Source organism: Saccostrea cucullata, unplaced genomic scaffold, assembly GCF_032062105.1.
Source record: "Saccostrea cucullata isolate Sc308-1 unplaced genomic scaffold, CSIRO_AGI_Scuc_v1 ctg14659, whole genome shotgun sequence".
Lineage (NCBI taxonomy): Eukaryota > Metazoa > Mollusca > Bivalvia > Ostreida > Ostreidae > Saccostrea > Saccostrea cuccullata.
In genome coordinates this window covers 1-15,351 of record NW_026919228.1, presented here as the reverse complement: position 1 = coordinate 15,351, position 15,351 = coordinate 1, and the positions used below count along the sequence as shown (strand labels likewise).

Sequence of the window (15,351 nt, the reverse complement as noted above, 5' to 3'; positions counted from 1 at the left end):
TAACTCTTTAAAAGTCATCGCCAAGGGTATTTTTTTAAAGTAGGTCAAACTCTAAGGTCAAGGTCAAAATATTTTAACCATTGAAAGGTCTTGTCTCAATGAATACACATTTAAAGTATGAAAGCCCTAGCACCAATTGTTCAAACGCTATGGCCACGGTTAAAGTTAAGTAGCTAGGTTAAAAAGTTTTAAGTTTGTAAAACCGGGTCAAACTACAAGGTCAAAAGAAACAGATATACAGACAAACAGACAGTAGGACGCACAGGGCAAAAAATATAAACCAAATCTTCAATTTCGGGGGCATAAAAATGCATGTAAGAATCGAAAAAGTAAAATATATATACTTGAAATTCAAAGTTAAATGTATTAGGGCAGTTATAAAATACCTCTTGTCAAGTTTCGTTTGATAGACCAATGAACAGTTTAGTGATCTTGATTTACATATTTATTTTAAAAAAAGGGAAAAGAAAAGACACGAATGTAATGCTTTCTAACATCACACTGGTAACGTATTGTATCATTTTAGTGACATGAAGGAAGCAAACTGGAAGAATTCAGACAAGTACTTCCATGCACGTGGTAACTATGACGCCGCCAAAAGAGGACCCGGCGGTCGCTGGGCAGCAAAGGTCATCAGGTAAGGCAAAATGATATGCAGCTTGATAAAACAGTATCCCAATAATTCATTAATCTGTCATTTCTAATGCGTTTTTTTCCTAATGATAAGTGATTTCAGGGAAAATTACCAAAGCGGATTGAGTGGTCAAGGAGCAGAGGACACGGCTGCCGACCAAGCGGCCAACGAATGGGGCCGAAAAGGTGGAGACCCGAACAAATACCGACCCAAAGGACTGCCAGACAAATATAGATAAACCTCAAGAGAATCATCTCAATTCCAAACACCGAATTTTGCTGAATGTTCTGCTATAACTTGTTTATTACTGGAATAAATAAGTTTTTATAATCGTTAAATATGCCTTTGTGTTATTTACAACTTCTTTATTCAGCTTTGATTTATTTCAAAGTAATCACAAAACATATCCACAAAACATTAATCTTTTCTTTAATATTACAAGAAAGGGTTTATAAAACTATATTTTTTTTCCCTTCAAAAGATTACGATGAATATGTTTAGCATACAAATAAATTTTATATTGAAATAATCAAAATATTAAAGTATTTTTACTCAAAATTAGACACGAAATATGTTGACCCTGATTACCAAACACAGACTAATTCTTCCTGTGTATTGAAACGTGTATAACTTTATATAGATGTTTGATATCTTGAATATTGGGGATCTCCAGGTAAATAACGCCCCCCCCCCCCTCTCAGATAACTGTACGGTAAAAAAAGGGGGAATCAGGAGCAAAATCAAAGTTTTCATATCAATGTTCATTGTTGTGATGCAAATATTATAAATCAAAGAAATGAATTAAATTTTAACACAGAATATTATGCTTAAATCTCTCGTTGAGCTAATACCAGACCCTGGGATCATTAAGTCATTGATCTTTATCAAATTGTCCTTTGTTAGGGGCACCACAAATCCTACGATCATATTATCAAATTCTTTATCTATTTTTCCTAGCATTAATATTTTTCTGGAAAATGAGGGTACAAATGAGATATTTGTCACTTCCATGTCCTGTCCTAACTACAAAGAACGGGTATATCGTATATCGCTTCTCAAAAAATACATATGAATTTAAAATTATTTTTCCAATTTTATATCTTCAATCTGCTATTTCGAAGTTTTTACCCTTAATATAGTCAACAAACATATATTCATATACTAGTATTCTGCACATCGTGGCTTAATTTTGATGCTCGGTATAATTTCAGCTTTTTACCTCCCAATTCACTTTTCAAAGTCCTTTAGGAAATTAGCCAGAATGAAAATGGTCACCTTAGGAAACAACTCTTCGTAAGAATTCTTAGGAATGCCTTATATGAAGTAAAGTCCCGCTTCTCCCCGAAATAGGAACATCTGTTTATATCCCCCATCTCTTAGTGAAAAAAAATTCTCTATAACTTGATAATTCAAAATGGATTGATGTGATAAAGCTTCCAAAAAGAATAACTTTTTGTGAAAAAAGTGTTAACGTACTTACACCATGGATTTTTGGGACAAACTGGGCATCCACAATATTATACAGACAAAGAAAGATAACTCTAACAAAGAGTCCTTGATTTCGATTGGATATCATGGTGAATTTGTGGGAGTTATCTCGCTTTAACCTGCAATCAATGGATAAATTCCCCCCGATATTCATCCCTGTGGATTTATGGACCTTTATCCCAAAGATTATATTTAATATACACATGTTCTTAGTTATTATGTATACCCCAAAATAAGTTTCAAACAAAAACACACCCACAACATTACGATTATTTTGGTGGTGGTGGTGCGGGGGTGGGGGGGGGGTCCCGATTTTTCTTATGGTATGAATAATAAGTACAATAAGAAATAATCTGTGGGGGAAAAAATGCCAACAAGTCCCGGGGTTGATTGTCGGGGGGTAAGAGGAGGAAGGGGGAAGAGTGGGGGTCCTGTCCACAATATGTACAAACCCGTTTACAAAAGACAATCTTCCTCCTACGGTTGATAGTAAATATGCGCCTTAAAATACACGAATTTATTTTGCAGAACCCGTTTATTCTTATTTTTATTAATCAACACTGTTTAATATCATTTGTTCCCTACACATTTTAGGGAGGTTTAATAAGCTACACATGGTTTTGTTTCAGAGAATTACATAAAGGGTATCAATAACACAAAATAAGTCTTTTCGACTGCTCAGAATCCTAATGATAATTTAGTTACAGTATGTAGCGAACTGTCATTTTGTAAATATTTGAATCAATTGAAAATTTTGTGTTAATGCAACCAGGTAACTCTAAAATTTACAAAATAAGAGAAATACTCACAGGGTATACTGTATGTACGGGCAGTGTAGAATGACATCTTTTCATGATAAATTATTTTGAGGTTCTCCCTAAATTCTTGCCATTTTCTTGAAGGAAATTGATTTCACCTTTAGCATCACTTCCTTTTCAAAATGACGGTTCGATGGCTTTTGTGAAACTTCATATTCTTCGTGTGTGGATATGTTTTCATAGTAACCTCATTGACTGATAATTCGCTGCTTGAAGCCCTAAGAAGAATTCGATAATTGGAGCAGAAATTGTGGATTTTGACATATGCAGGGTTATTTTGAGCTTCTTTAAGTTTTTTCTTCTTCTTTTTTAGATGAAAGCTGAATCAAACGCCTGTTTCATGAGATAATCATCTTGACAACTTTGTTACGAATCCTCTAATTAAAACAGACAAGGTGACTCTAGCTGTTACTTGATACAGAAGTATATTAACGCAAAATATTAATTAGAGACGTAAAGAATATTTGAACTTTCCTATTATCTGATGGGAACAGCCGCGTGGTATATATGCATCAAATGCTCGGTTATATAAAACATGGGTGTCAGGTAAAATAGAAATGCCTCTAAAAAAATAAATACATAAAAACTTTGGGGAATAGGAAAACTTTTTTTTGTAATTTCAATTTTCACCGCGGCACCTTTCAAAGAATTTTCCAATCTAAGTTTGTAAATCATTTAATATTTCGGACAGAAAATTATTCCTTGAAAACGATTGATCGTCAGATTGATGAAGCAATGAAGAATAAAGAAGATCAGAGGATAAGCCAAAATGAAAGGATTTTGTAAAGTGATGATGAATTAACACACGAATTTTTCCTGAATCATGGGATCTCTTTTATACAAATCCACAAATCATAATAAAAAACGGAGTGGTAACTTCAGATTTGATCCACTTCATTAACACTCTGAAAATGAACACTTTAAACAGATTACAATAAAAACAGTTATCAACAAAAAGCTAATAAAAATCTAAATTTGATCCAACATCCGAAATGGCGACCTCGCCCGCAGTCGAAACCAAACCAGTATCTCATAATGGAGAGATGGAGATAACGGAATAATCGTTAGATTTTCTCTATATGTGTCGTAAACTTAAGTTCTTACTTAGTGATTTAAGAGTTGATAGGACGTATTTTGTTCGGTTTAAATTCTTAAAGATACAAAAATCACTACATTTTCTGAATCACATCTAATATACTATTCCACCAAATATCTTACACCTGCACAGTCAAGTGGTAACCCTTAGAACCCTGTTGATATAATTCTATGGTACATTCAATTGTATAGAATATTTCAAAAAATATATGAACATGCGTGAAATAGCATCATATATTCTGATGAAATGGAAAAGAGAAGTACTAAATACATTTCTAACTTACATAATAACAAATAATTTGAGACAAAGTAAATTTTATTTTTAATTCAGTACACAAGACAATGATATGATATTTATAGCTTGTAGCTATAGGCTTAGGTAATGAAGGTTAATGAAATTCTACGAAATATTGCCTCTAAGTTTTAATAGACTTTTTTCTTTTGAAGCGAAACTGTACAGATTAACGATACGAAGATATTAATTGGAATAAAGCTGTGTTTGTCATTCGCTTATTCCAACCTTAGGACTCGTGTCTAGACTACTCAGAACTTTCTCTTTGAGCAAATAAAAAGTAAGAACGAACGAAGTCTACAAAGGTCAAATCTGCAATATCTAGCCCTTAATTATTTATTTCAAAGACTTCTGTGACTATAATCTAGTTATAACTTCCTTTTTTTCTCTCTGCAGTTGAGAGTACGAAAAAGTTAGGGTTCCTTTGTAACATTCTTAAGCAAAAGGAATTGCAAGATATAATAACAGGTGCCTTGTTTCTCCTGGTCTTAAATATGAAGTTCAAGTCGGTATTGGATTGATTTCATGTTATAAGTATTACATTACAATATGACTTTTCAAAAAAAGTGTGCAAACTTCGGAAAACCAGCTGGAATATATTGTTACGTTTCACGAAGTGTACCTGTGAAATTCGGGTTAACTCTTGTTTACAAGTTCGGAATATATGGAACTTGAACCCGATGTTTATAAACTCCGTAAATATTTGTCAATGAACAGTTAACGAAAGAAATGAACAATAATTGATTTAATGACTTTATTAATTTAACATGTATGATTTAATGACAAAGTGGTGTATTTTGTATGTTTTAAATGGGTACAACGTTATTAATTTAGTAGGTAATTTTGTTGGTTAAAACCCGCTAACTTATTGATTGCATTGATTGTGACGTAATAGGTATCTGATTGTCTCTTACGTCATCATAACAACTTTTGTCTATATAAACCAGCTGTTTTGGGTTTAGACTTCAGTCGGCTGTGGGGAGCGACTCAACGTACACGGCCTTCTCTGGTAAGGATATATAAAATACATGGTTACTTTCTTGAAATATAAGCGATATTTGGGTGAGGGTAAGAAAACGTGATAGAGGGCGAGGCTTGCCGAGCCCTCTTACGTTTTCGACCCGAGCCCAAATATCGCTTATATTTTCAAGACAGTTATCATGTATTTTGTTTATCCTGCAACAAAAACTTACATTTTAACGTCCAAAACAAGCTAATTTCGACGGATTTAGGCACGTCTCTGCAGTTGAACCTATGACGCCATGGCGTAAACATTGCAGTATACGTGACGTCACAATGCTTTTAGGACGTCGGAATACATGCACGAGGCTTTATTAGGGCAGTGACCGGATAAAGCTTTGGTTTATTAGGTTACCTTTATTAGGTCAATACAAGGGGTAGTTGCAGGATAAAAAGTGGTATATGAAACGTAACCAAGTATAATTAGGTTCAAGTTTAATGGTTATTATCGCGAAGTTGGTTCCACTAGTAATTGTAACCAAAATTTGGTCAAGTCCTGGATTGGTTCATCACCCTTGTTATGTTCCCCAAACGAAGTTGGGGAACATATTGTTTTTACTCAGTTTTTTATTATGTTCCCCAAACGAAGTTGGGGAACATATTGTTTTTACTCTGTTTCTTATTATTATTATTAAGGTCTTCCGTCTTCACGGAAGACCTTATAGTGATTCTATTGTTTCTTATTATTATTATTATTATTATTCTTATTTTTTTGACTTTCTAATTTTGTGCACGCGATTTCTCGAATACTACTGGATGGAATGACGTGAAATTTTCAGAAATGATGTGTCGTAACATGAATTTAGTATATCCGAGAGAAAATTTGGAATCTCACTTCCGGTGCCAAGTTAGGGACAATTTCCTGAAATAAAAATGACATTTTGTCCGCGATTAAACTCAAAAACGGTAAAAGATATCAACATGAAACTTTCAGGGATTATAGATCGTGATATATACCATCCAGGACGCGACTCTTCGTTCGTCGTCGGTACTTCCTGTCGTTAGGAGAAGCGAATTGAAAAAATTGCATTTTCTAACCTTTTTGTTTTTCAATATTTTTTATTAATTTTTGGAATGATAATAGAGACTCTTTGATTGATGCTTACTATGTAAGTTGTTTGGATATTGGTTCGTCTGAACTCTAGATATTAACATTTGAAAATCTGAAGCGGGACCAAGATGGCGGCTGTCTCTGTCAACTCCGCCATTTCGCGAGTAGGGGTTTATGGAGGCAGCTGAGCGTTTGATTAAACGATTCTGACATAAGGATACATGAAATGTAAAAAACTACTTCGACTCTCACGTAGTAGTGAAATGGTTTGAGGAGTTACCTCCCGTTACTTGTTTATATTATAATAGATAATCAATGTAAATATTGTAATTAATTGGTCAATTGACAAAAGAATTATACAAGTATTATTGATAAATGATGTTCTGTTAGAAAATAATAATAGTGTTGCCAAAAGAAAGGCAGTCTGTGGTGTTTTATCAATATGATATCTGATAACTTTTGATCATTGATTAAGTTGAGGTACAAGGGGGCAGTACAGCCAACTGGCTTTTGTCTTCACTTTGGTACAGAAACCAATTAGTGTATCGATCAAATGGAATTGTGCAAAGTTGCCGTAGTCAGTGACTAGTTAAAATATAGCTTTGAGACGTTGGCTATAGGTTTGTCATTAGGACAGAGAAGCTCTTACAAAGTTAAATACTGTGTAAGTATATTGTAGCCACTTGGCTAGAAATATATAGGCAACTTGGTAAGCAGTAAGACACCAGGCAGGTGTTAAAGGCTAAATCAAGAGGCACCAGGCAGGTGGCTGTTGACTTGTATAGTCAGTTGTATGGTGAGGCAATTGTCATATGGCACCAGGCAGGTGCCGGTATTAACTGAAGATATATAAGTGTTCAAAGCACTTAGGTCATTTGATTTAAAGACACCAGGCAGGTGTCATATTATTATCTGTAAATATTGCATTCAATCATATCCCCAGTAAAACTCGGGTAATCCGAGCACGGACCTACTGACCGCTCAGGTCCGACACAGTTACAGTAGTAAGTTGCAATTGAGTGTCAATCTTAAAACTTAATTTCCGTTTCACTGCTTTAGTGTAACTGGGCTAGATACAATATGTAATGTGTATAATGTGTTATATATACTTTCTTAACGTCGAAATAAAATAAAGGCGCTAAGAATGTTTTATTTTTAAAATTTAATTGAAGCTATCATACTTATTGTATAGATCAGTCCAAAGAAAAGGCGCAAATATTTACTCGTGGCGTTTGGCGCGAAATTATGAATGCTTTTTGTAATTCTTAGACAGGTGAACTGTTGCAAAAGTATACACAAGTATGTTTAGAGCAGTACTCTCAATAGCTTAATGGTTAGCGCGTTGAGGATAAAAAAGTAAAAAAAAAAGCGCATGGCGACATGGGTTCAATCCTCCTTTTCAGCTCGATTTTACGTGGGTTTCTTTTCCTAAAACGGACGGAAGACCTCTCGTTGCTCGCAACGAGATCGTATCTAGTTATGTTCCCCAAACGAAGTTGGGGAACATATTGTTTTTACTCTGTTTCTTATTATTATTATTTTTCTTCTTCTTCTTCTTCTTCTTCCTGGAACTTTTTTGTCCGGGAATGATCTTGTAAACTGTTCTTCCGATGTAGGTAAAACCTTTTTAGGGTTAGTAGACATGTTATGTAGATTTGCGGAATCAAGGTCATTTTGCGCGCACGTGCTTGCAAGAGCGTGCACGTGCAACACGTGAAATGACCAATATAATAGATATAGCCACAACTGTTCTATTTTTAGATGAAATGCTTTGAAACTCATAATGTGAGGATATATTAGTAGTATAGACATGACGACATGGTGAAAATAGCAAGATCTCACGCGCATGCACGTGCACTTCGCTCTGATTGGCTGCAACTAAATTCTCAATATCTTTCTTGTTTTTTGACGAAATCCTTTGAAATTTTGAACATAGCCATGCATTAGGATATCCTACAAGATAAAATAAAGCAATTATCATGAAAACACGTGCATGCACGTGCGCTGCAATCTGATTGGCTGAAACTTTAAACAGCTATAACTCCCTTGGTTTTCAACCAAACAGGATGGGATTTGGAACATAGATAGATATAATGAACTTCTACAAGTAGGTATGGTCACCATGCACATGCACATGCATACACATGTGTGTACATGTGCTGCAATCTGATTGGCTGAAACTTTAAACAGCTATAACTCCCTTAGTTTTCACCCAAACGGGGTGGAATTTAGAACATAGATAGATGTAATGGACTTCTACAAGAAGGTATGGTCACCATGCTCATGTATACACGTGCGTGCACGTGAAATGAGTAAAATCAAACATACACTTTAATGATTAATTTTTAAAATAATTTTGGATTAAATACTTTAATATTCAGTGTATTAAAAATATAGATTGTCTAGACAAGATGATATGGTCATGACGCAAATGCATTCACATGTGCACGCGTGCAATGCTAAAGTTTAAATGATTTTTGTACACTTCTTTGTAAATGTTGTTAAAATCTCAGATGCATAGAGTTTGTCTTATTTAACATGTTTAATGAAGCTTACAGGGAATATGGCACCAAAAGGTAGTTGGGGAGCGTTTGGGGAACATCTGTAACGGTCCCCGTTACAATTAGCACTAGTTCTTATTATTTTTCTTCTTCCTGGGAAAATCTTGTCCACGAGTGATCTTGTAAACTACACATCCGACTAAGGTAAAATGTTTTTAGGGTTAGTAGACATGTTATGTAGATTTGCCGAACGAAGGTCATTTTGCGCGCACGTGCTTGCAAGAGCGCGCACGTGCAACACGTGAAATGACCAATATAATGGATATTGCTGTAACTTTTCTTTTTTTGATGATTTTTTTTTGAAACTCATAATGTAAGGATACATTAGTAGTATAGACAAGATAGCATGGTCAAAATAGCAAGATCTCACGCGCATGCACGTGCGCCTCGCTCTGATTGGCTGAAATTAAAGTCTCAATATCTTTCTTGTTTCTAGTCATAATCTTTTGAAATTTTGAACATAGTCCTACATTATGAAGATCTACAGCATGATATATAAAAATTTTCATGAATGCATGCGCATGCACGCGTGCTGCAATCTGATTGGCTGAAACTTTAAATGGCTATATCTCCTTTGTTTTTAGACGAAATGCTTTGAAATTTAAAACATAGTCATGCATTAGGATATCCTAAAATATGATATAGAAAAAATTCATGAAATCACGCGCATGCACGTGTGCTGCAATCTGATTGGCTGAAACTTTATATAGCTTTATCTCCTTTGTTTTTTGACGAAATGTTTGGAATTTTAAAATATAGTCATTCATTTAGATATCCTTTAATACGATAAAGATAAAAATTTATGAAATCACACGCATGCATGTGTGCTGCAATCTGATTGGCTGAAACTTCAAATGGCTATAACTCCCTTATTTTTCAACCAAACAGGATGGTATTTAGAACATAGATAAATATAAGGGACTCCTACAATAAGGTGTAGTCATTATGCACGTGCTTGCACGTGCGTGCACGTGAAATGAGTAAAATTAAAAATACACTCGTATGAGTGTATTTTTTAATACTTTTGGATTAAATGCTTTTATATTAAGTATATTAAAATTTTAGATAGTGTAGACAAGACAATATGGTCGTTACGCACATGAACACACGTACAATGCCTATTTTTAAATATATTTTGTATTTTTCTGGGAAGACCTTGATTAAGTCTAAATTCCATAAAGTATTTCTTATTTAATAGAGATTACAGGGAATATGGCACCAAAAGGGAGTTGGGGAGCGTTTGGGGAACATCTGTAACGGTCCCCGTTACAATTAGCACTAGTTATGTTCCCCAAACGAAGTTGGGGAACATATTGTTTTTACTCTGTTTCTTATTATTATTTTTCTTCTTCCTGGGTACTTTTTTGTCCGCGAGTGATCTTGTAAACTGTTCACCCGAAGTAGGTAAAACCTTTTTAGGGTTGGTAGACATGTTATGTAGATTTGCGGAATCAAGGTCATTTTGCGCGCACGGGCTTGCAAGAGCGGGCACGTGCAACACGTGAAATGACCAATATAATGTATACTGCCGTAACTTTTCTATTTTCTTATGAAATGTTTTGAAACCCATAATGTAAGCATGTATTAGTAGTATAAACAAGATGACATGGTTTTTATAGCAAGATCTCACGCGCATGCACGTGCGCTTCGCTCTGATTGGCTGAATCTAAAGTTTCAATATCTTTCTTGTTTTACGTCATAATCATTTGAAATTTTGAACTTAATCACACATTATGAAGATCTACAGCATGATATATAAGAATTTTCATTAAAGCACGTACATGCACGTGTACTGGCAAGAGCGCGCACGTGCAACATGTGAAATTACCAATATAATGGATGAAGCGTTAACTTTTCTATTTCTTGATGGAATTTTTTGAAACTCACAATGCAAGAATATATTAGTAGTATCAACAAGATGACATGGTCAAAAAAGCAAGATCTTACGCGCATGCACGTGCGCTTCGCTCTGATTGGCTAAAACTAAAGTCCGAATATCTTTCTTGTTTTACGTCATAATCCTTTGAAATTTTGAACATAGTCATACATTATGAAGATCTACAGCATGATATACAAGAATTATCATAAAAGCACGTAAATTTACATGTGCATGCACGTGCGTTTGCGTGCAATGCGTTAAATGACAAAAAGTTGATATCATTGTAGCTTTTAAAATTCTTTTATGAAATCCTGCGATAACTGAGCATATTAAAAACGTTTTAAAGGAAATTGGCACAAAAAGGGACTTGGGGAGCGTTTGGGGGAACATCTGTAACGGTCCCCGTTACAATTAGAACTAGTTATTATTATTTTTCTTCTTCTTCCTGGGTACTTTTTTGTCCGCGAGTGATCTTGTAAACGGTTCATCCGAAGTAGGTAAAACCTTTTTAGGGTTAGTAGACATGTAATGTAGATTTGCGGAATCAAGGTCATTTTCCGCGCACGTGCTTGCAAGAGCGTGCACGTGCAACACGTGAAATGACCAGTATAATAGATATAGCCGTAACTTTTCTATTTTTTGACTATATGCTTTGAAACTCATAATATAAGTATGTATTAGTTGTATATACATAATGACATGTTCCTCGCGCACGTGCTTGCAAGAGCGCGCACGTGCAACACGTGAAATGACTAATATAATAGATATAGCCGCAACTTTTCTATTTCTTGATGAAATGCTTTGAAACTCATAATATAAGGATATATTAGTAGTATAGACATGATGACATGGTCAAAATAGCACGATCTCACGCGCATGCACGTGCGCTTCGCTCTGATTGGCTGAAACTAAAGTCTCAATATTTTTCATGTTTCTTGTCATAATCTTTTGAAATTTTGAACAAAGTCTTAAATTATGAAGATCTACAGCATGATATATAAAAATTTTCATGAAAGCATGCGCATGTGTGCGTGCTGTAATCTGATTGGCTGAAACTTTAAATGGCTATATCTCCTTTGTTTTTTGACGAAATGCTTTGAAATTTAAAACATAGTCAAGGAGTAGGATATCCTACAATACGATATAGAAAGAAAATCATTAATTCACACACATGCACGTGTGCTGCAATTTGATTGGCTGAAACTTTAAATGGCTATATTTATTTTGTTTTTTGACGAAATGTTTGGAATTTTAATTATAGTCATTCATTAAGATATCCTTCAATGCGATTAAGATAAAAAATTCATGAAATCACGCGCATGCATGTGTGCTGCAATCTGATTGGCTGAAACTTCAAATGGCTTTAACTCCCTTGTTTTTTAACCAAACAGGATGGGATTTAGAACATAGATAAATATAAGGGACTCCTTCAAGAAGGTGTATTCATCATGCACTTGCTTGCACGTGCGTGCACGTGAAATGAGTAAAATTAAAAATACACTCGAATGAGTGTATTTTTAAATACTTTTGGATAACATCTTTGATATCAAGTATATTAAAATATATATATAGTGTAGACAAGATAATATGGCCGTTACGCGCATGAACACGCGTACAATGCTTAAATTTAAATATATTTTGTATTCTTCTGGGAAGACCTTGATAAGTTTAAATTCCATAAAGTATTTCTTATTTAATAGAGATTACAGGGAATATGGCACCAAAAGGGAGTTGGGGAGCGTTTGGGGAACATCTGTAACGGTCCCCGTTACAATTAGCACTAGTTTAGTAGTGAAATAACGTTGTACCAACCAAATTGAAGTGTACCATTTTTTTTATGACTATGTTTGTGTGGACCATTTTATCGTTACAATAAAGATTATTAACTTTAAACAAGTGTTATTCCTGACGATTCAAGTACAAACATTATTTAAAGCGGACCAAAAATTGGTTATTAACTATTATATTAACTGTGACCAACGGAAGTATCAAACCTCAACCAAGTGACCAGAAAAAAACCAATAGCGGCCCACGAGTTTATTACACGATACCCTCGGTTTCGTTACATTGGTGGCAGCGGTGGGATCCGCTATTCAAGCAGGACTGTGAACCTAAAGCATTTCAAAGATGTCGAGGAACGAAAAAGTGGTTGAGGAAGAGGACCATAATACAGAACCAAAAGAGCTACAGTTTATCGACGGTACTCCAAGTAAAGAAGTTCTTTTGCGGGTTAACAACAACGACCAGATAGGAGACGGCAGCGGAGTCAACGCATGTACCAAAGACAGCTTACGCATCATACTACAAGAATTAAAAACTTTGAAGTCCCAAATGAACCTATTACAATCTCAAGTGAGACCAACGAGTGCTAACAACCAATATGTAGACCAAAATTGCGTGCAGTCCGGTACCAGTACTACGTCTGAAGATGACCAAATACGCAGTGAGCATCGACCATACAGAAATACATCTCTACAAAATTCGTATGATGAACTTCGTAATTATAAACATACAGGGACAAGTTGGTCAAACCCGGCAGTATCACGCAGTTACACTACCAATGCTAGGACCAACGAATTTCAGCGGACCATGTGTGGCTTTAATTACGATGTACCAAATTATGGTCACACAAGACAAGTCCATGACCACGGATTCAGGCGTACCCCGGAACCTAAAGGGAGAAAACCAGCAACGTTCGATGGTACCATGAACTGGAACGACTATATAGTGCATTTCGACATGATCGCCCAATTGAACCACTGGCATGAGGAAACAAAGGCATTACAAAGGCATGTACCTGTGAAAATCGGGTTCAAGTTCCATATATTCCAAACTTGTAAACAAGAATTAACCCGAATTTCACAGGTACACTTCGTGAAACGTAACATTACCCCCTTCTTTAGTCGAAACGTCCTCGTTTCGGGGTATTTTATCAATGACTTATACAAGTGTACTGGTAATGTCTTTCAAGATACGCGTTACACGGATATAATGTTATCTGCTTTACCTGGAAACAGCTTCATCTGGTCATGATGCACATATTTTGGTTTCTCGGCTGTAGAATTTCTCACTTTGAATACCGAATCAGACACGGCACGTAACACTGTGTAAGGTCCATTCCATTGAACCTTAAGTTTAGGACATCTTCTTTTGGTCCTTGACCTTGACGCAATCCACACATATTGTCCTGGGGTGTACTGACTCTGGTTTGACTTGGTGCCATAAATGTTACGTTTCACGAAGTGTACCTGTGAAATTCGGGTTAATTCTTGTTTACAAGTTTGGAATATATGGAACTTGAACCCGATGTTTATAAACTCCGTAAATAATTGTCAATGAACAGTTAACGAAAGAAATGGACAATAATTGATTTAATGACTTTATTAATTTAACATGTATAATTTAATGAGAAAGTGATGTATTTTGTAGGTTTTATATGGGTACAACGTTATTAATTTAGTAGGTAATTTTGTTGGTTAAAACCCGCTAACTTATTGATTGTATTAATTGTGACGTAATTTAGGTATCTGATTCTCTCTTACGTCATCATAACAACTTTTGTCTATATAAACCAGCTGTTTTGGGTTTAGACTTCAGTCGGCTGTGGGGAGCGACTCGGAGCACACAGCCTTCCCTGGTAAGGGGAACGACGCCGTATACTTCGGTTATAAGACGGTACCAAGTCTATGTATACGAAACCATTAAAGGGAACCAAGTTATTAGGAACGTCCTGGATTGACCATCGGTTGCTCACCTTTTTGTTAACCAAATAACGTTGTACCAACCAAGTTACAGTGTACCATTTTGTGTGTTTATAAGTGAACCATTTGATCGTCTTAATAAATGTTATCAACTTTTAACAAGTGTTATTCCTAAGAAACATTGTTTAAAGTGACCAAAATTTGGTCATTACATCAACCAAAGAAGTGACCAAAAGTTGGTCATTACGTCAACCAAATAAGTGACCAAAAGTTGGTCATTCCATTAACCAATTAAGTGACCAAAAATTGGTTATTAACCATTATATAAACTGTGACCAACAGAACCATCAAATCTCGACCAAATTGGCTATTCGGCTGTAGACTTTCTCACTTTGAACACCGAGTCGGACACGGCACGTAACACTGTGTAAGGTCCATTCCAATGAACCTTGAGTTTAGGACATCTTCCTTTGGTCCTTGACTTTGACGTAATCCACACACATTGTCCAGGGATGAACTTAATCTGGTTTGACTTGGTACCATACTTTCGTTCCTGGTTCTCGGTTGCTTGTATCCATCGGGTGCAATAATCTGAACTGGTAACATTGTACTTGTTACCCTTCTTGGTCCGTGGTAAATGACCAAGGATATCAGTATCCACTTGTTCCAGTGGTTCCCTAACTAAACATTGACCCGGTTTTCCTCTAGATCTGGCTGCTCTAGGTGGATTCTTCTTTGCTTCACCAACGGTACAGTCTCTGATATGTTTCTCAGCGTCGTTTGTCTCCTTCTCGTCACGAGGTTCACATGGT

At 35.6% G+C, this 15,351-nt stretch overlaps 1 protein-coding gene across 2 annotated transcripts; it reads left to right on the top strand.

The window, feature by feature from the left end:
• The first annotated feature begins 295 nt into the window (after window positions 1-295).
• LOC134282837 (serum amyloid A-3 protein-like) lies at window positions 296-972 on the top strand. Of its 2 annotated transcripts, none has more exons than XM_062765234.1 (2): window positions 296-637; window positions 737-972. In XM_062765234.1, exons 1-2 carry the CDS (start codon window positions 531-533, stop codon window positions 870-872), a joined length of 243 nt encoding a protein of 80 aa, XP_062621218.1. In that variant the 5' UTR covers window positions 296-530; the 3' UTR covers window positions 873-972. The 2 variants fall into 2 exon arrangements, with proteins under 2 accessions (XP_062621218.1, XP_062621210.1); XM_062765226.1 differs by having other exon boundaries at window positions 448-637; window positions 728-972.
• The last annotated feature ends 14,379 nt before the right edge of the window (window positions 973-15,351 follow it).